The sequence below is a fragment of the Apus apus genome, chromosome 24 (genome assembly GCF_020740795.1).
Source record: "Apus apus isolate bApuApu2 chromosome 24, bApuApu2.pri.cur, whole genome shotgun sequence".
NCBI lineage: Eukaryota > Metazoa > Chordata > Aves > Apodiformes > Apodidae > Apus > Apus apus.
In genome coordinates, this window is record NC_067305.1 from 5,824,715 (window position 1) to 5,844,458 (window position 19,744).

Sequence of the window (19,744 nt, forward strand, 5' to 3'; positions counted from 1 at the left end):
GCCTGGCGGCTCCCGGGCATCGAGGTGCAGGGAACTGGACGGGAAGTGCTTGGGTCAGGGGTGCGTGGGTCGTGTGGGCACGTGGATGGGGCGATGCACACGCGAGTGGCCGTCTATAGGTGTATGCGCGTGCCCGTGTCCTCGCGAGCCGGGCTGTGTCCCCGCGTGTCCGGGACGGCTCCAGCCCCGGCCCAGCCCCAGCGGGGTCTCAGTGCCCCCCGGTTCCTCCCCGGGTCCAGGTATCGGGGTGCAGGACGTCCCCGCGATCCGGCCGCTCCTGCCCTTATTTGGGCATTTCGGTCCCGTCCAATGAGCGCGGGGGGGCCGGGCCCGACACCTCCCCCGCCCCGTCCGGCCCCGCTGCCGCTCCCCGCTCCCGGCTCCGGTACCGGCTCCGCTCCCCGCTCTCCGCCATGAGCAGCTCCCAGTTCAACAAGGGCCCGTCCTACGGCCTCTCCGCCGAGGTCAAGAACCGGGTGAGTCGCGGCGTGGAACGGAGGTGCCCGGTACCACCGGGCGGGGACGAGTCGGGGGCCGTGGGGGTTCAGGGGCCACCAGGCGCTGCGGCTCCCGGTGCTCCTGGGGTCCTGGGGAGCTGGGAATCCCGGTGCCGCTGGCGGGTCCCGGCTGTTTCCCGGGGTCCTTCAGGGCCGGCGGGCCCCGGAGGATGCGGAGCCGGGGGTCCTGACGTTCCGGGGGCTCTGAGAGGCGGGAGGTGCCGGGGCTAGGCTCCTGGTCTCGGGAGTGCCCTGGCCCTGCCCGTGGATCCCAGGGAGGTGTCTCCGGCAACCGGAGCTCGGAGGGGTCCCAGGCATCATCCGCAGGCCCGTGCGGTAGCCGCCGTAGCCCCCGGCAAGCCCCGGCGCACTGTTCCCGTCCGCAGCTGGGGCGGGGGGCGATGGCCCCGGCCCCTCCCGCGTGTCCGGAGTCTTTGGCCGCTGCTCCCCGTAGCTTTTCGGCTTCTGCTTCCGTGCAGCTCCATGTCCTCCGGCGGGATGCTCCGACCTGGCCCGTGTCCCACAGCGCTGTCTGGGGACAGTGCTGGTGATCCTGCTGGGATTTGGGCAGCAGCAGCTCCTGGCCCATGCCTTGGAGCCCAGGACCGCCGGATAGGCACAGTGGGGGCACCCTCGGCCACCCAGGTCTCGATGTGCCACTGAGCCTCTGCAGGGCCGGAAAGGGGAAAGGGGAACCGGTGCCTCTGGCCGGGCTGTTTACACCCCGGGGAAGGAGCTGGGCACCTCAGGATGCAGAAGCTGCCAGCACCCCCTGCCTGGGCAGGTGACATGTACTTCGACCTTGACTGAGGATGGGGCTGGGCTGCTGGTGAGCAGCACCCTTGGCTCCCAGTGACAACATCCTGGCCCCTCTCAGGGTCTCACTGCTGTGATGAGGAGCCACAGTGCCATGGGCACAGGGGTCCTGCCAGGACAGGGACAAGGGGACACAGCAACCCCCTTGTGTGGCTGTGGTGGGCTCTGGTGAGTGCTGTGGCCCTGGGCAGTGGCACAGGCAGTGACCACAGTGCTGTGCCCTGGGCGAGCAGAGGTTGAACCCTGGTCACCACTGGCCCTGGAGCAGTGACCAGTGGCCCTGCCCACTGGCCCCGCGTGGCTGCAGGGCTGTGGTGGCCATGGCTGGTCCAGGCTCTCCATGCCCGGCCTCCAGGGGCTTTCCACTCATCCCGCGGTGCAGACAGGCCCCTGCTTGCCCCGGGGCTGTGTCAGCACAGGGTGGGTGGACACGCATTGGGCCGCGCCGCTGCCTGCTCCTGGGTGCTCCGGCTTGATTCAGCAAGACTTGAGCCAGTTTAACTGCCGTGGTGTGTCTCAGTGAGGCTGACATCACCCACTGGGAACCAGTTAAACCAGTGGAAGCCTCCTAGTCTGTGCAAGCCCTGGGCCCTACAGATCCCACTAGATGGGCATGGCCAGTGTCTCCCCTCTGAGCAGTGGGACTGGATTGTGCCCATCCAGGATCTCCCCATGGCTGGGATTCCTCAGGGCTCACTGCCTTGGCGTGTACCAGGACCAGGAGGGGATGTAATGGGCTAGAGGTCACTGGCTGCCTCATGGCTGTCCCTGGGTGCCAGCTGAGCACAGGAGGGGCTGCAGAAGGAAAAGCACTCTGAGATCCTGGGCTCTTCCAGTGCAGCCCCCCAATTCTCACCCTGTCTGGGTGCCTTTTCCCTCCTAGTGTACCAGGGCTGAGGGGATGCTGCCGGGGCCAAGGGGATGCAGCTGGTGATGCTGCCGGCCAGAGCAGCTGGTCTCCATTTGGGAGGAGGCATCCGCATTCCTGGCATAGCCGCGGTGACCGAGGAATCTGGGGCGGTGCGTTCGGCCCTGCCGGAGGGGAGAGCATGGCACGGCTGGGGACCCCCGGCGCCGGGCTGGGGGGTTGGCTCCACCACCCTGCAGAGGCTGGGGGCCACCCCAAGGCTCCCCGGGTGTGGTGCTTGGGATGGGGCCACTGTCCCCTGCTCTCACTGTGGGTCTGTGCCTGGGGTGAGGAGCCAACCCCTGCCAGGCCTTGGGACGCATGCCGGGGCTGCACCTGAGCCGGCCCTCGCTGTCCCCCCAGCTGGCCCAGAAGTACGACCCACAGAAGGAGGCTGAGCTGCGGACATGGATTGAGAGTGTGACGGGGCAGCAGATCGGGCCCGACTTCCAGAAGGGGCTGAAGGATGGGGTGATCCTCTGCGAGTGAGTCCTGCACCGAGCTGGGCACAGCCCCTCAGCCCTCGCTCCTCTTGGGTAGGGATGTGGGAGACCTGCACGGCTGGGAACCCCCCAGCCCTTCGAGTGGGAAGGATGGGCTGGATCCGGCCGTGCCCGTTCTGGTGGGATCCACTGGCTGGCTGCAGCCAGAGGTTTCCTTGGTAGTGCTGCTTGGGTCACCCCCAGTGCCCATGTCAGGGGGGAGCGATGGGGGACTGGCAGGAACCTGGGGGTGGGAATTACCTTCCCAAAAGGGGGCCATGCTGCCCAGTGGGGTCTTTGCCGCGCTGCAGCCCCTGCTCCCCTCTGCCTTCCTCCAGGCTCATGAACAAGCTGCAGCCCAACTCGGTGAGGAAGATCAACCGCTCAGCTCAGAACTGGCACCAGGTAGGTGTGGGCAGCCCTGCCTGCGACCAGCCCCTGCAGACCCCTGGCCCTGCCCAGGCCCCTTTGCTGCCACCCTCTGGGATCTTACCCTTCTTACCCCCACCCCCAGCTCGAGAACCTCTCCAACTTCATCAAGGCCATGGCCAGCTATGGCATGAACCCTGTGGACCTCTTTGAAGCCAATGACCTCTTTGAGAGTGGGAACCTGACGCAGGTGCAGGTGTCTCTGCTGGCACTGGCAGGCATGGTGAGTGCCTTGGGAGGGGACACAGCTTGCAGGGACTGGCTGGGCAAACCCCCAGCTTGGAGTGCTGCCTCTGGGACCCCGCAGCTCCCCCTGCCCAGGGTGGGAGGGCTGGGACCCCCCATCCTTTCTCACTGCCCTTCCCTGGCAGGCCAAGACGAAGGGAATGCAGAGCGGGGTGGACATTGGTGTGAAGTACTCGGAGAAACAGCAAAGGAACTTTGATGAGGCCAAGATGAAGGCTGGGCAGTGCGTGATCGGGCTGCAGGTAGGCCAGAGTGGTGGGTGAGGGGGGCCCAGTTTTATCAGACCCTCAGAACTGTCACAGCTCCAGTCATGGCTGGGAGGACCCAAGGCTTAAGGTGCCTCAGATGTCATCAGGATCTGATACCATCTCAGCTCCATATCTGACCAGGAGCCCAGGCACCTGGGCTGGATCCAGGGGTGCTGGCTGAGCCCCCAGGGCTGCGGGGGGACAGGGAGGGAGGACAAGAGGCATGTATGGGGCAGCAGTCAGTCCTCACCAGACCCCCTTGTCAGATGGGCACAAACAAGTGTGCCAGCCAATCCGGCATGACGGCCTATGGCACCAGGAGGCACCTCTACGACCCCAAGAACCAGATCCTGCCACCCATGGACCACTCCACCATCAGCCTTCAGATGGGCACCAACAAGTGTGCCAGCCAGGTGAGCGACTGTGGCTGGCATGGGGAGGAACAAGGCAAGGACCATGGCTAAGCCCTGCTCTGTCCTGTCCTTCCAGGTGGGCATGACAGCTCCTGGCACCAGGAGACACATCTACGATGCCAAGATGGGGACAGAGAAGTGTGACAACTCCTCCATGTCGCTGCAGATGGGCTCCAACCAGGGTGCCAACCAGAGCGGGCAGGTCTTTGGCCTCGGCCGCCAGATCTACGACCCCAAGTACTGCCCACAGGGCAGCCAGGGTGAGGTGGCCAATGCTGCCTGCGAGCAGAGCGGGGACCCCCCCGGGTACCACTACTACTGCCAGGAGGAGGAGGGCTACTGAGAGGGACATCGCCCAGCCCCATCTCGCACCATCTCGTGTACAGATCCCACTGCCAGTGACATTCCAGCCTCTACTTTCAACATTCCCTCTTTTCAAACTCTTTTTTAAGAATTTTGAAATGAATTCTATTTTTCTGAACAAGGAAATAAAGACCCCGTTTCTAGAGCAGGGACCAGCTGGTTCCCGCACCTGCGGGAGCAGCCCCAGCTGGTTGATGCTCCAGCCCCACCCAGTGCCCACCGCGGCCGTGCCAGAGCCCCTGCCCAGGACGGGGGGCAGCCCCCAGTGCTGCCTCTTGTCCCGTGCTGGTGGGACTCAGCTCAGCCCCTCAGAGGAGAGGGGCTTGGGTCGGTGGGTGCGCAGGCAGGAGAGACCCCCGGGAGTGGGGGAGCTCAGGGCGCTGTGGGGCCCCAGCCCGGGGATAGGGATTCTGAGTGTGAGTGTGTGTGTGTGTGTGCAGCCTTGCACACTTGTGTGATCTTTCAGAACTCGTAGGGACCGAGTTCCCGAGGCCGCGGGGCTGGGCTGGGCTGTGGCACCGCTGGATGCAGCTCCCGGAGCCGCGGTCCGGGCATGACCGGGACGGCTGGAGCCGGGGTTGGCTCCGCGGGGCGGTGCCCGGCGCAGCCCCTGGCTCTGCCCGTCGGCTTCTTTGCTTCCTGCGGGGTTTTAAATGCAGACGATCTGTTATTTAAACTTTTTTAAAAAACAAAACAAAACAAAACAACAAAACCAACAAACAACACACCACAAACTTTTTAACTGAAGCAGGAGGCAGTTCTTGCGCAGGCTCAGGCGGGGTTCCCCCGTGCCCGGGGGTGGGAGCTGCTGCAGCCCCCGGAGCGCCGCGGTGGCGGGGCGGGAGGCTGCGCCCGGGGGGGGCAAATGGCTGCGTGTCCCTGGGGTCCGGGGTACCGAGTGGGAGCTGGGAAGCGGGGCCGGCTGGGGGTTAGCGGTGCTGCCGCGCGGGGCCGCGCGGGGGGCAAGAAAACGTTCCCGAGGGACACGCGGCGCTGTGGGATCCGCGGCTTGGGGGAAACGCTGCGCTGCGGGGAGCGGGGGCTGCGCGACCCCCGGGGCGGCGCGGCGGGACGTTGCGGGGCAGGGCGGGGGTGGGGCAGGGCCAGCGGTCTCCAGGGAACGGTTCCCCCGCCGCACCGGCCCCTTCGCCCGCCTCCTGTGACGCCGCGGCTGCCGCGCGGGGTTCGCGGGGCAGGAGTCTGTTCTCCCCGTTTCTGTTCCTGTCGCTCCGAGCCCGGCGGAGTCTTTTAAAGGGAGAGAGCAGGTAACAGGGGCCCCGGGCCGAGGGCTGCTGCGGGCGGGACCGCCGGGAGCCTCGGCCGGGCTCTGTGTCCCCATCATCCCCCTCCGGGGCTATCCCCATGTCCCCCCGGGCTGTCCCCGTCACCCCCCAGCCCTGAGCTCCCCCGTGTGCCCGAGGTGCCTTAAGCCCCGAGCCAGCGGGAAGTGACAGCCCCGACCGTCCCCCCCAGCTCGGCGCTGACCCCCCGCTCTCGCCCACAGACAGAGCTGAATGGGGCGCAGGAAACGCGCCCCGCCCCCCCCGCCTCCTCCTGCCCCACCTCCCCCACCTCCTCCACCTCCTCCACCTTCCACGCCTTCCTCCCCTCCCCGCCTGCACCGCCTCAAGGTCGTGGTCACCCAGCTGGTGCTGGTGCTGTGGAAGAGCTTCACCTACCGCCGGCGGCAGCGGGTGAGCAGGTACCGGGGTGGGAGGGTCCTGGGCACTGATGGGGACCAGGACCCCCCACCTCAACTCTGGATCTCCCCCCAGAACAAGCTGGTCATAGAGCTCCTGTGGCCTCTTTTTTTCTTCCTCATCCTGGTCTGGATGCAGTGGTCCCACAAGCCTTTCAAGCAGCATGAGTGTGAGTGTTCTGTGCTTTGCGGCAGCCCCCCCCGGCCTGCTGGGGACCACCCTTCAGTGGAAGCTCTGTGGTGCCCTGGCATGGCCCTGGGTGACACCAGGGAAGACAAACCTGGCAGGTGGATGTGAGCTGGGGTCTCAGTGGCATCTCCTTGGTGGGCTGTGTACAGGACCCTGGGGGTCCTGTGCTCCCTCCCCCCCCGACCTGTCTCTCCCTCAGGCCACTTTCCCAACAAGGCCCTGCCCTCGGCTGGGACCCTGCCCTGGCTCCAGGGCATCATCTGCAACATGAGGAACCCCTGCTTCCTGCACCCCACGGTGGGAGAGACCCCTGGCCTGGTGGACAATTTCGACGGCTCCACGTGAGTGGCAGGGCTGGGGGTCTGCAGGCAGAAGTGGGGCAATGGGGCTGGGGTCTCACTGCCCACCCCGTGCCCCCGCAGCCTCTCCCGTCTGCTGGACAAAGCCCATCAGCTCCTGCACAGCAAAGACGGGCAGCAGCTCCTGCTCAGCTTCACCCGCATCAAGCCCATGCTGCGTGAGCTCTGGAGGACCGGAGGGAAGAATCAGAAATGTGAGCACAGGGACTGGGGGGTGCTGGGGCAGTGAGACCCTCTGGCTGACCCCTGCTCTCTCAGCGCCGTTGAGAACCCACATCAAAGGCAGCGACCGCCTCATTCGGGCCACCCTTGCTCTACAACCAGCGCTGATGAGAGAGCTGCTGAACGCTTCGGTCAGCCTCGGCTTCGTGAGTGTCCGTGGTGCTCGCTCCCGGTGCGCCGGGGCCTCCCGATGTCTGGCGTGCCGGGGGCTGCCGTGTGACCGGCCCCTCTCCCAGCAGCTCAGCCCGAAGGGGGCCGCGCTGAGGGCGTCGTTCTGCAACTCGTCGGAGCCGGGGCTCCGCCTGCCCCCGGGCGGGCGCCTGCGGCAGCAGCTCTGCAGGCGGCCCTCCCAGCTCACCGCCCTGGTGGAGGCTCTCTTGCCCATACTTGATGTGCCCAGTCTCCTGGCGGTGAGCCCCAGCCAAGCCGGGTGCCGGCACCCACTGAGTCCTGGGAAGCACCAGGGCAGAAACACTTGGTCCCCTTGTAGGGGCTGTGACTCCTTCTTGTGCCCCCCCCCATATAGGACCAGCTGAACTCCAATGTCTTGAGACCCTTGGCCACCTTCCTGGATGGTGCAGCACCCCTGTTGCAGGAGGTAGCACCCCATTCCCCTCCCCTCACACAAATGCCTCCCTGCACACCCGCTGCACCCCAGTGGTGCCCCCCGTGGTGTCTCCTGCATGTCCTGGCCCCACTGCTCGTCCCACTCTCCCCAGATGTCCTCCATGTCCAGACAAGCCAAGATGCAGCTCAGGGCACTGGGGGCCCCCAGTGCCAGCACCTTTCAGGCTCTGTTGCATATGATCTGTGGGCATCCCAAGGGTGGGGGGCTCCATGTCCCCTCCCTCCACTGGTACGAGGTCAGTGACTTCAAAGACTTCCTGGACCACCAAAGCATGAAGCAGAAACCCACGGACCCACACAGCACCAGCAGTGAGTTGGCTGCAGAGGGGCTTGGCCGGGGGCTCACTGGGCACAGCCCCCTGGGGTGGCAGGGGCCAGTGGTGAGGGGCTGGTGGTCAGGGCTCATCTCTGTGCCCATCCAGGCCCCTTCTGTGAAGAGATGTTCCACAACCTGGTGTCCAGCTCAGATGTGAAGATCTTATGGCAGGGGGTCAAGCCGCTCTTTACGGGGAAGATCCTGTACACCCCACCTCGCCCCGGCCCCAGAAGCATCATGGCTGAGGTGAGTGAGGGGCTGTGGGGGGGTTGGGGGAGTCTCGACCCAGCCCTGCCTCACCTCCCACCCCACACAGATGAACCAGACCTTCCAGGAACTGGCAGTGCTGGGAGAGTTGGGGCACGCCTGGCAGGACCTGGGACCCCGCATCTATGCCTTCTTCAACAGCAGCCAGGAGCTACAGGTCCTGCGGGTGCGTGGCCCCCAGACCCTCTCCCCAGTGGGGTCAGGCTGTGGTGGGGAGAACGGTGGGGTTGCCATGGGATATGAGATGGGGGTGCAAGGTGTCATGGGATGTGGGATGGGGGTGCAGTGGGCTGCAGCCAGAGTGGGGTGGGCTGCGCTGCCCCCAGTACCCTGGTGCTTTGCAGAACCTGCTGGCAGCCCCACGCACGGCTCAGCTCCTCTCCGAGTTCCTCAATGACAGCTCCTCGAAGCTGCCGGTGCTGGCCGGGTTCCTGGGGGCGCCGGTGGGCAGGCCGGGGCTCACCTGGAAGGAGATGTTCGCTGATGTCGATGCCATCCTGACCAACCTGTCGCAGTTCATGAAGGTGTGTGTGGCCCCGGGGCCCTGGCGGGCCGGCTCCCCGAGCCCCGCTGAGCTCTGCCGGCCCTGCCTGCAGTGTGTCAGCCTGGACAAGATCGAGGCGGTAGCCAATGAGAACAAGCTGGTGGCCCGGGCCCTGGAGCTGCTGGAGGAGGAGCGGTTCTGGGCGGGTGTGGTCTTCCACCCCCCCTTCACCGCCGTGAACTCCACGCTGCCCCGCCACGTCCGCTACACCATCCGCATGGACATTGACGCTGTCACGAGGACTGACAGGGTCAATAAGAGGTCAGGGGGTGCCCACCCCTTTGATGCTCACAGCCCCCAGGTATCCTGAGGCAGTGAGGGTCCCTCTCCCAGCACGGTGCTCTGCCCCCAGGTTTTGGCACCCGTCGCCTGAGGCCGACCCCTTCAGCGACCTGCGCTACGTCTGGGGGGGCTTCGTCTACCTGCAGGACCTGGTGGAGCAGGCGGTGGTGCGGGTGCAGACCAAGACTGCCCCGCAGATGGGGATCTATGTCCAGCAAATGCCTTATCCTTGCTTTGTGGGTGATGCGTGGCTGGCAGGGGGTGGCTCTGCCCCCACTGGACGCTCGAGTGAGGACACTGGAGCTCAAAAGGCTGGTGCCAGATCCTCCAGGTTCCTCTGGGTGCTGTCCTACTCACTGTCCCTCTTAATTACACTGTCCTGGATCTACTTGGTGGCCATGATCATCAAGGGAGTGGTGCACGAGAAGGAGACGTGTATCAAGGAGACCATGAAGACCATGGGGCTGAGCAATGGGATTCTCTGGCTTAGCTGGTTCATCAGCAGCTTAATCTCCTTTCTTATCAGTTCTGCCCTCCTCGTTCTCATCCTCAAGGCAGGTTGCAGGGCACAAGGGACAGCATGGGTGACATGGGGAGCTGGCATGGGGGGGCTCCACGGTCTCCAACCTGCCTCAATCCGCAGCTGGGAAACATCCTGCCCTACAGCAATCCAGCCATCATCTTCCTCTTCCTCGGCTCCTTCTCAGTGGCCACCATCAGCCAGTGCTTCCTCATCAGCGCTTTCTTCTTCCGTGCCAACCTGGCCTCGGCTTGTGGTGGTATCATCTACTTCTTCCTCTACCTGCCCTACGTGCTGTACGTTCCCTGGCGCTACTTCATCCCCTTCTCACTGCGTGTCGTCATGGTGAGTGGCCAGGGCTGCCCCTCCCCGGCACCCATCAGGCACCCTGGGGGGGACCCCTTTGGGGCTGAACCCCCCCATCTGCCCTGGGGTGGTCTTTCTGCTACCAGAGCCTGCTGTCGCCAGTCGCCTTCAGCTTCGGCTGTGAGTACATCTCCCTCTATGAGAACAAAGGGATAGGCATCCAGTGGCACAACCTGATTGCCAGCCCTGTGCCCGAAGACCGCTACAGCTTTGCCGTGGCCATGGGACTGCTGCTGCTGGACGCTGGCCTCTACAGCCTGGCCACTTGGTATGTCGAGGGCATCTTCCCAGGTAAGCATGGACCTCCAGCCCCCCCTGCCTTCCACACCCCCTAGGCTCCTGTCCTGCTCAGCCCACACCTCTGCTGCAGGTCAGTATGGGATTCCCAAACCGTGGTATTTCCCCTTCCTGAAGAGCTACTGGTTTGGAAAGAAATCCTCAGCTGAGCAGCCCCCGAACCCCACTGCCCCCCTCACTGCACCCCGAGGTGAGCCCCTGCCTACCCACCCCAGAACCATGTGGCCATGGAGCCAGGCCTGAGTCTGCCCACCTGGGCTTTACCCCCTGGCAGAGGGTCCTGTCTGTGACATGACCCTGTCATGGTTTCCAGTGTTCTTGGAGAAGCCCCCTGCCCAGCTGCAGCCCAGTGTCTCCATCCGCGACCTGGTGAAGGTTTACAAGAAGAGCAGCCATATGGCCATCAACGGGCTGAGCCTAGACTTCTACGAGGGGCAGATCACCTCCTTCTTGGGCCATAACGGGGCTGGCAAGACCACCACCATGTGAGCTGGGGGCCATGGTGGGGACAGGAGCTGAGCCTGGCTCTGCCCCAGTGCTGCAACGTTCCTATCCTGTCTGCCCTGCCCTTGGCTCTGAGCACCCTGCGTAAGATTAGGCGCCCCAGCCCTGAGCTTCTGCTCACCGTGACCCCCTTTCTCTACTGCTCCCACCTCCAGGGCCATCCTGTCCGGCCTCCTGCCCCCCACCTCTGGCACTGCCTATATCCTGGGCCAGGACATCCGCTTCAATATCAACAGCATCCGCAAAACCTTGGGGATGTGTCCCCAGCACAACGTGCTCTTCGATATGTAGGCAGGGGTAGGGGGGGCAGGGGGGGCAGGAAGGGCAGGGGGAGCAAGGCAGCCCCCCCCTCACCCCTCATGCCCCAGCCTGACAGTGGAGGAGCACATCTGGTTCTACGGGCGGCTGAAGGGGCTGTCAGAGAAGCAGGTGAAGGTGGAGATGAAGCAGCTGATCTTGGACCTAGGGCTGATGCACAAGCGTCAGGAGCAGGCCAAGAACCTCCCAGGTGGGTGCTGGGGACAGTAGTGGCTCCAGGGGTGGGGGGTCCGCAGCCCTGGGCCCCCCTGACACTGCCCCTGCTGCCCTGCAGGCGGGATGCGGCGGAAGCTCTCGGTGGCCATCGCCTTCGTGGGCGGCTCACGGGTGGTCCTCCTGGACGAGCCCACAACTGGCATCGACCCCTACTCACGCCGCAGCATCTGGGACGTGCTGCTCAAGTACCGCAAAGGTTGGGACTGGGGGGCTGAGATCTCAGATGGGGGGACCCTGCGTCCCCCTCTGCCCGTTTGAGCCCCTCAAGTCCTGGAGAACCAGGGGGAGCTGCCCAGAAATGGGAGGTCAGCGATGGGGTCTGTGTCCCAGCCTGCTGCCTGTCCCCAGGCCGCACCATCATCATGTCCACCCACTCCATGGACGAGGCGGAGCAGCTGGGGGACCGCACGGCCATCCTGGTGCAGGGCCGGCTCCGCTGCTGCGGGTCCCCGCTCTTCCTCAAGTCCCGGCTGGGAGCTGGATACCGCCTCACCGTGGTGATGGGGGAGGCGGCCGGGATGGGCGGCAGCGCCGGCGCCGTCCCCGGCACCACCAAAAAGGTGAACCCCTCAGCCCCGCTGAGCAGCACCCGAAAAGGTTGTCAGATGTGGGGGGAGCTTCGAGCCCCAGGCTTGGGACCGGGTCCTGCTCAGGATGCCAGGCTCTGGCCACTCTTTCCCACAGGACGGCAGGAACTTGGACAAAAGCATCAATAAGGGCCAGGGCCACATGATCAGAAACAGAGGTGAGGGTCCCATCCCTCCCTGTGCCCTCAGCATTGCGTCACCCCCCAGGTGCTCCCTCCACTCTCAGCCCTTCACCAGCCTGCACTGACAGGGCAGAAGGGGCTCCCATCCCTTCTTCCCCTCCAACTTCCCCTGGGATCCCCAGGCCGGGATGCAGGAGCTTGTGCCAGTTTTGGCAAGTTCCTGTACCAGTCACTGGCTCCTGCCCCCAGTCCCCAGCACTCCCTGTCCCCCCAGGTGTGGCCCAGCTGTTGGAGCTGATCCAGAGTCTGATCCCCGGCTCCCGGCTGATGAAGAGCAGCAGGCACGAGGTGCTGTTCATCCTGCCCTACAGTGGGACCAAGGATGGGACCTTAGCAAAGCTCTTCCGCAAGCTGGATGCCCACAAGAGGCAACTGGGCATCTCCAGCTATGACATCTCTAACACCACACTGGAGGAGGTACCTGGAGGAGCTGTGGCTTGTGGGGTGCCCACCCTGCCTGGAGCTCTGCTGAGGGCTGCCCACCTTGGGGGTTTGCCTGGCCAGAGCCGTGAGTGCTGGTGGCTGTGTTCAACCCCAACCCCTGCTGCACACAGGTCTTCCGGAGGGTGGCCAAGGACACAAGGCTGTACAGGACAGGTAAAGCACTGGAGCTGAGCTCCAAGGTGCTGACGGGGGGGGGGGAAGGTGCTCAGCAGCTTGGAGCAGAGGTGTCTCCAACTCTTCCGTGTGACCCTCGCCCTTCCAAAGGCTGGGGTTCCAGCTGGGAGCACCTGTAGGTGCAGGGAGGTGTCACAGGCTGTAATCTTGGTCTCACCCTGGTGCTCTCACCTCCCTTTTCTGTCAGGCACCAGGAGAGGAGCAGCCTCCAGCAAGAAGCGGTACACAAAAACAGCTCATGGGAAATTGGGTAAGGAGGGGGGAGCTGAGACCTGGGACCCCCGAGCTGCCCAGCCCCTCCTGCTGGGTGCCCCCTGCATTCACCCCTGGGCTGGGACTGGGACGTGTGCCTGTCCGGGCACATGTCCATCGAGCAGGCACCCCTTTGGACACACATCCCTGGGGGCAAGAAGTGGGGGGCTCAGGAATATTTGTGCCACATTGCTCCCACTTGGGATGTCCCCCAGGCTGAGGAGCCAGGATGGTGGTGCCTTTGGGGAGCCTGGCTCTGTGCAGGGCTTGGGATGGGACATGAAATCCCAGGGGATGTGTCAAGGTGCCTTCTCCTGGAGACAGAGCTGGTGTGGGGGCAGCCACGGGAGTCTGGGGGGCTGAGATGGTTTGGGGGGCTGGCTGTGCCCTGGGTGGGTGCTGATGGACCATGACCATAACCCTTCTTTATACTGACCCCGAGGATCCCAGTGAGGTAGGAGCTGGCAGCTGGGGGGCTCCTGTCGTGTCCCCACATCCAAGACCCCCACTGGGGTGAGGAGACAGCCCTGCCAGCCTCCTGTGTCACTGGCACCAGCCCCTCGCCGACGGGGCCGGTGCCAGACCCGTCTCTGCCCTTGCAGGGAAGCAGCGCCAGAAGCCGGCGCGGCTGCGGGGGGCGGGGGCCCAGGCCTGCGGCAGGGTGAGGGGCACCGCGCTCGTCCGGCAGCAGCTCCGCGCACTCTTCATCAAGAGGATGCTGCGCACCCGGCGCAGCACCCGCAGCTTCTTTGCGCAGGTGCTGCCGGGGGATGGGGCCGTGGTGGGGCGGGGACAGGGCAGGGGGTGTGGAGCCCACCCTGACACCCCTGGCCACGGCCACTGCAGACCATCCTGCCCGCTGTGTTCGTCTGCATCGCGCTGCTCTTCAGCTTCCTCGTGCCGCCGAGGTTCTTCAAGAAGTACCCATCGCTGCGGCTCCAGCCCTGGATCTACGGCAACCAGATCACTTTCTTCAGGTGTGTCCTCATCCCTGTCCCCGTGTCCCTCTGTCTTCCCCATCCCCGCGTCCCCGTCTCCCGCTGCTGCCGTTTCACTGCCACATCTCCGGCAGCAACGACGCTCCCGAGAACCCGGACACGGACCGGCTCCTGTCCGCGCTGCTGGGCGAGCCTGGCTTTGGCACCAGGTGCATGAAGGGGTGAGCACCTGCACCCCACGGGATGGGGGCTGGGAGGGGGTGATGGGGACTCAGCCCACACCTCTTCCACCAGAGCAGCCCTCAGGTGCTGCCAGACCCCCAACCATTCCTGTGGTGGGGGCGATGGCAGGTCCCAAAGCCTCTGGCTTGTGCCAGGCTGGCAACAAGGGTCTCTCTTCCCCCACGGTGCTGGTGCCCAGGCAGGGGCTGTGCCAACCAGCTTCCCACCCCGGTGGCTTCGTGGTCCCCCCACTGAAAATGCCGTGGAGATGGAACTGGACACTGTCCAAGCCGTCGCCCCCCTGCCGGTGCAGCGAGCCGGAGGATGACAGGCTGCTGCCCGACTGCCCCGCAGGCGCCGGGGGGCCCCCCGCACCCCAGGTAACCCCCAGCTCGCAGCGGGGCCGGCCCCAGGGCACCGGTGCTGCCGGGTGCAGGTGCAGATGGTTCTCCAGGCTGGCCAGCAGGGCCGTGTGTCCATCCACCCTGTCTGACTGTCCCCCCCAGGTGCAAAGGGGCACAGGTGATGTCCTGCTGAACCTGACGGGCAGGAACATCTCTGACTTCTTGGTGAAAACTTACACCCGGATCATTCTCAGGGAGTGAGTGCTGGGGCTGGGGACACCCCGGGGAGACCCGGGGGACAGCAGGGCAGGGCTTTGGCACAAGCTGCCACCACAGTGGAGGCAGGGACAGATGCTGGGGACTAAACCCAGCCAGGGTATGGCAGGGTGAGTGGGGAGAGCGGGGGGATCGTGGCTGGGTGGGCATGCACTGCTGTAACATCTCCCCCCCCCCGTTTCAGGCAGAGGAGACATTCGTTGAGCGAGCGGAGGTGAGCCTGGGAAGGGACTGGGATCTCATGCAGATGGGAGGGGGCAGGAGGGTCCCATGCAGTGTCAGGCATAGCCCAAGAGATCCATGGGCAGAACAATTATCTGGGCAACCTCAGCCCTTGCTCTGTGCCCCTCATGTGCCCCTCGCTGTGGTGTCTGGGTGGGCAGGTGCCCAGGGCCAGGAGGGTCTCCCCAGGATGGTGGGTTTGGAAGTGTTGGTCTCTCTCCCGCCAGGTATGGTGGCCTCTCTCTGGGCTCCAAGAACTCCCAGGACCTGCCAACGCATGAGGACTTAGATGAGATGGTTCTGGAGCTCCAGGGCATTTTCAACATCACCCCGGTATGACCAGGGCTCTGCCCCCTGGCTCAGCTGCAGCATCCCCAGTGCTGGGAGGGCTCTGGCCTGAGCCCACTCCTCACCCCATGTTCCCATGCCCAGGGCAGCTCCTTGGACAGGCTCCTGCACAACATGAGCCGCCTCATCTGGGACTCGAAAGCTCGCAACAGCATCAAGGTGTGCCCAGCCCGGGGGTCCTGCAGGGAGGGGGCTGGGTGGCAGTGGGGACACGGCACCTGGGTCCCCATCGGGGCTGGAGCAACCCAAGAAGGATGAAGCCCATCCGGGGCTGGGGGGCAATGGGGGGCTGCAGTGCTGGGAGCAGCGGGGCTGGAGCAGCTGGGCTCCTTGGGGTGCAGGTCTGGTTCAACAACAAGGGCTGGCACTCCATGGTCTCCTACGTCAACGTGGCCAACAACGGGCTGCTGCGCGCCGGGCTGCCCAACGGCACCGACCCCACGTACTATGGCATCACCGTTGCCAACCACCCCCTCAACATCAGCAAGCTGCAGTTCACACCATCCAGCCTGTGAGTGCTGGGGATGGGCGTCCCACAGGACCCATCCTCGGACCCTGTCTGAGCACCCCCCTCCACTGCAGGACGCCCAACTACGAGAACGTGCTGGTCTCCATCTTCGTGGTCTTTGCCATGTCCTTCGTCCCGGCCAGCTTTGTGGTCTTCCTCATTGAGGAGCGGGTCAGCAAGGCCAAGCACCTCCAGTTTGTCTGTGGGATGAAGCCCATCACGTACTGGCTGGGCAGCTTTGCCTGGGACATGGTACGGGACAGGGACGGGGACAAGATACAGCTCCTGGGGGGCCAGGTCCCAATCGTGACCCCCTCCCTGGCTTTTCTGTGCCCACAGTGCAACTATCTGGTCTCTGCGGTGCTGGTCATCATCATCTTCCTCTCCTTCCAGCACAAGTCCTACTCATCCTCAGCCAACCTGCCTGCCCTTGTGCTGCTGCTGCTGCTCTACGGGTGAAGTGCTGGTGGGGCCCAGAGGGGCTCAGCACCCAGGGCTGGACCCTGGGGCAGGGGGTTCTGAGCAGGCCTGGGGGGCAGCCCTGGCTTTGGGGTGGTGGTGACAGGGAGGCGTGTGCTGGCTTGCCCTGCCATGCCCCCAGGACAGGAGGTGCACCTTGGCCAGCCCCTGCCTCTCTGCCCCTCCAGCTGGTCCATCACCCCTCTGATGTACCTGGCCTCCTTCTTCTTCAACGTCCCCAGCACCGCCTACGTGTTCCTGATCTGCATCAACCTCTTCATTGGCATCAACAGCAGCGTGGCCACCTTTGTGCTGGAGCTCTTCTTTGATGAGGTTAGCTGCAGGCTGCCCCAGACTCCCCTCCTGTCCCTGTAGGGCTGGCACCAGCTCCCCCAACCCTCTGCTCTTTGCCTCGGCAGGAACTTAGGAAGATGAACCGCATCCTGAAGCAAGTTTTCCTCATCTTCCCCCAATTCTGTCTGGGCCGAGGCCTCATGGACATGGCAAGGAACCAGGCGATGACCGATGCCCTCAAGAGATTTGGTGAGTCTTGGGGTGTTGGGGCTGCTCTCCCTCCCCAAAGCTCAGCCACTGGGGGGAGTGGCCCCTCCCCAGCATCCCCCACTCCTACAGCCCCTCTCGCTGCTAACAGGGTACAAGGGCTTCGTGTCCCCCCTATCCTGGCACCTGGCAGGGAAGCACATGTTCGCTATGGCAGTTCAGGGCATCATCTTCTCCCTCTTCACACTCCTGCTGCAATACCGGTTCTTCCTGCGGCTCAGGTGAGGACCGGCCATGGGGCAGCCGTGGGGCAGGCAGCTGTGGGGTGGGCAGCCCTGGAGTTGCCCCTACTGCTGCTGTCCCCAGGCTGTGGGCTGTGCACCTGCCCCCGCTGGGGAAGGAGGACCGAGACGTGGCCAGGGAGCGGGAGAAGGTGGAAAGCACTCCCCAGCACCGCCGCCCTCTCCTGCTGCTGAAGAACCTGACCAAGGTTTGTGCTGTGGAGCTGGACCCCGCCCTGTCCCTCCCCGTGGGGCTCCAGCCTCTGCCGGGGGAGCAGCCGGTCCCACCTGGCTCTGCCGCGCAGGTGTACGGGCGCAGGGGGGCTCCGGCCGTGGACCGGCTCTGCGTGGCCATCCGCCCGGGGGAGGTGAGTGCTGCGCGGACAGACGGACAGACGGAGCCGTGGGCGGTGCCGGGACTGCCCTGACCCTGGTCTGTGCCCCACAGTGCTTCGGCCTCCTGGGGGTGAACGGCGCGGGGAAGAGCTCCACCTTCAAGATGCTGACGGGGGACACGCAGGTGACACTGGGGGAGGCCTGGCTGAAAGGGCACAGGTGGGTGAGACAGGGGGACCCTGTAGCTGCTTGTCCACACAGCATGTGTGCCATCAACCCTGTGCCCCTCCCTGCCCTTGACCTTGCAGCATGCTTGCTCATCCTCTTTCATCCCCGTCCTTATCCCTGCACCCTGCTTATCTGTATTCCCACAACTTGCTCAGCCTTGTCCCTGTCCCTGGAGCCTGTTCCCAGCCCTGCTGTGTGTTCAGCCATGTCGCTGTCCCCGCCACGTTCTGAGCTGTGTCCCTGTCCCCACAGCGTGCTCACCGACCTGCAGTCTGTCCGGCAGCACTTGGGTTACTGCCCCCAGGTCGACGCCATCACTGACCTGCTGACGGGGCGGGAGAACCTGGAGTTTTACAGCCGCGTGTGCGGCATCCCAGAGGAGGAGACCTCCAGGGTAGGACCCGCACCCTGGCTCCCCTGGCCCTGGGGGACCCCCATGCTCATCCCCTCTGTGTCTCTCGCAGGTGGCTCTATGGGGCGTCACCAAACTGAAGCTGGGGCCAGATGCAGACCAGCTGGTGTGCAGTTACACCAGGGACAGCAAGCGCAGGCTCTCTGTGGCCATAGCTCTCCTTTGCTCCCCACCCATTGTATTCCTGGTGAGTGGGGGCAGTGGGGGTGTTCCATAGCAGCTTCTGGCCCCTGCCCAGGCTGACACGGCTGCTGGCACCATTGCAGGATGAGCCCACAACAGGGATCGACCCACAAGCCCGGCGGTGCCTGTGGGACTGCATCCTCGGCGTCATCCGGGAGGGCAAGTCCGTGGTGCTCACATCCCAGAGGTGAGTCCTGCCCTGGGGCCCATGGCAGCCCTGGAGGAAAGCCTCCCTCTGCCCCCAAGACCCCTGCTGGGGAGCCCCCCTGAAGCCTCACCCCGGCAGCATGGAGGAGTGCGAGGCGCTGTGCACCAGGATCGCCATCATGGTCAACGGCCGGTTCCGCTGCCTGGGCAGTGTTCAGCACCTCAAGACCAGGTGACAGGGCTGGGGGCTCAGGCAGGGCTCTGGCAGATGCCCTGTGGGGCTGGGCTGGACCCTGCAGTGCTGCCTCTCTCCCGTGCAGGTTTGGGCATGGCTACATGGTGCTGGTGCGGGTGGGCGGCCGGGGGCCGGTGCCGGTGCAGAGGATGATGCGGCGCGTGTTCCCCGGCATCGTGCTGAAGGAGCGGCACGGGAACCTCCTGCACTACTACCTGCCCGCCCGTGCTGGCTCCTGGACCCGAGTCTTCGCCGTCCTGGCAAGCTGCCGCCACATCTACCACATTGACGACTACTCTGTGTCCCAGGCCACCCTCAACCAGGTGATGGGGGATGTGGGGCAGGCCACAGGGGCCGGGGTCCTGCAGTGCTGCCCCTCACCCTGCTGTCCCCACAGGTCTTCATGCGCTTTGCCAAGGAGCAGAGCAAGGAGGACCCCCAGGACATCTGGGACCCAGAGGAGGATGCAACCCTGAGGGGGTTCCGCCGCTGGAGGAGGCTGATGCCATTTTTTAAGTACAACAACAACCAGAAGAGCATTGTCTGAGCAGTGCCGTGGTGCCCCATGGACCCCTCACCAATTAAAGACCCATGGTACTGTCTGGGGGGCTGGATCTCCCTTGCACCATTGCAGCCCCACCAGGGATACATGGGGCACAGGGGGAGCAGCAGGGTGGACCCCGTATGGGGGCACAGAGGAGCAATTGTGGCCCCCTGCCCTGCAGCCCCTTCCTGTGACTTCCCAAGTGGCTGAAGGTGAGCCAGGGTCTTCATCACCCTGGATGGTCACCGAGCAGGGGGCAGGGACTGGGTGGGCAGTGGGCTGGGTCCCCCTGCGGCTCCTCTCCACCTTCTCCCCGTGTTTGCTGTGCTCCAGCTCAGAGGGGGCGTCTCTCTCCCTCAGCCGGGTGGGAGGCGGGGACACCCCCAGCCTTGCACAGGGGACCCCGGCAGGGCTGGGTTGAGCCCCGGGCAGCGTGAAGGGTTCGGGCTGCCCGTCTCCTCCCTCCGCCCCCTCCCGCAGGGGGTACCGGTGCTCCCCTCTTTTTCCCCCCGGTGTCTCGGGGCGCCCAGACGGAGCCGGGGCACAAAACAGTTCAAAAAATATGGAACGCTTCACGAATTTGCGTGTCATCCTTGCGCAGGGGCCATGCTAATCTTCTCTGTATCGTTCCAATTTTAGTATATGTGCTGCCGAAGCGAGCACGAATCGCACTGTGCCCATAGAGCTATTTAAAGCTCCCATAACTCCTAATTTTTAAGATATGGTTTGTTCCTCTTCCCCCTTCTCCCGCGCCTCTCATAACATCACTCCCTCAAGCGACTTCCTTCTGTAT

The 19,744-nt window shown here is 64.7% G+C and overlaps 2 protein-coding genes and 1 non-coding gene across 3 annotated transcripts; 2 read left to right on the forward strand and 1 right to left on the reverse strand.

The window, feature by feature from the left end:
* Positions 1-357: 357 nt before the first annotated feature.
* On the forward strand, positions 358-4,548 carry CNN2 (calponin 2). Its single transcript, XM_051639677.1, has 7 exons — positions 358-476; positions 2,584-2,705; positions 3,041-3,107; positions 3,217-3,354; positions 3,503-3,619; positions 3,892-4,038; positions 4,115-4,548. The coding sequence occupies exons 1-7, from the start codon at positions 414-416 to the stop codon at positions 4,379-4,381; spliced, it is 921 nt and encodes a 306-aa protein (XP_051495637.1). The 5' UTR covers positions 358-413; the 3' UTR covers positions 4,382-4,548.
* Positions 4,549-4,954: 406 nt separating this feature from the next.
* On the forward strand, positions 4,955-18,954 carry ABCA7 (ATP binding cassette subfamily A member 7). The gene is given in 48 exon segments (XM_051639992.1): positions 4,955-4,978; positions 6,033-6,095; positions 6,177-6,270; positions 6,490-6,631; positions 6,713-6,843; positions 6,908-7,281; positions 7,398-7,469; positions 7,591-7,804; positions 7,921-8,060; positions 8,131-8,247; positions 8,426-8,605; positions 8,678-8,886; positions 8,978-9,154; positions 9,239-9,461; positions 9,551-9,772; positions 9,880-10,084; positions 10,164-10,280; positions 10,404-10,575; positions 10,750-10,881; positions 10,963-11,102; positions 11,187-11,324; positions 11,477-11,770; positions 12,112-12,314; positions 12,452-12,494; positions 12,703-12,765; positions 13,370-13,524; positions 13,614-13,744; positions 13,840-13,936; positions 14,131-14,307; positions 14,434-14,528; positions 14,732-14,761; positions 14,997-15,102; positions 15,202-15,276; positions 15,459-15,628; positions 15,700-15,877; positions 15,965-16,080; positions 16,273-16,417; positions 16,504-16,627; positions 16,737-16,866; positions 16,952-17,075; positions 17,172-17,234; positions 17,315-17,421; positions 17,683-17,824; positions 17,895-18,029; positions 18,109-18,212; positions 18,312-18,404; positions 18,493-18,730; positions 18,805-18,954. Coding segments are annotated over 48 exon segments (6,774 nt in total).
* Positions 18,955-19,507: 553 nt separating this feature from the next.
* LOC127394215 (U6 spliceosomal RNA) lies at positions 19,508-19,614 on the reverse strand. The gene has a single exon (XR_007891611.1). It is a non-coding gene; the product is annotated as a U6 spliceosomal RNA (small nuclear RNA).
* Positions 19,615-19,744: the final 130 nt, after the last annotated feature.

Excerpts from the sequence above, each read along its gene's own strand:
- CNN2 (XM_051639677.1), top strand. The coding sequence starts at position 414 with ATGAGCAGCTCCCAGTTCAACAAGGGCCCGTCCTACGGCCTCTCCGCC. Across the intron at positions 3,355-3,502 it reads TGCTGGCACTGGCAGGCATG|GCCAAGACGAAGGGAATGCA; the intron begins GTGAGTGCCTTG and ends CTTCCCTGGCAG. Across the intron at positions 3,620-3,891 it reads AGTGCGTGATCGGGCTGCAG|ATGGGCACAAACAAGTGTGC; the intron begins GTAGGCCAGAGT and ends CCCCCTTGTCAG.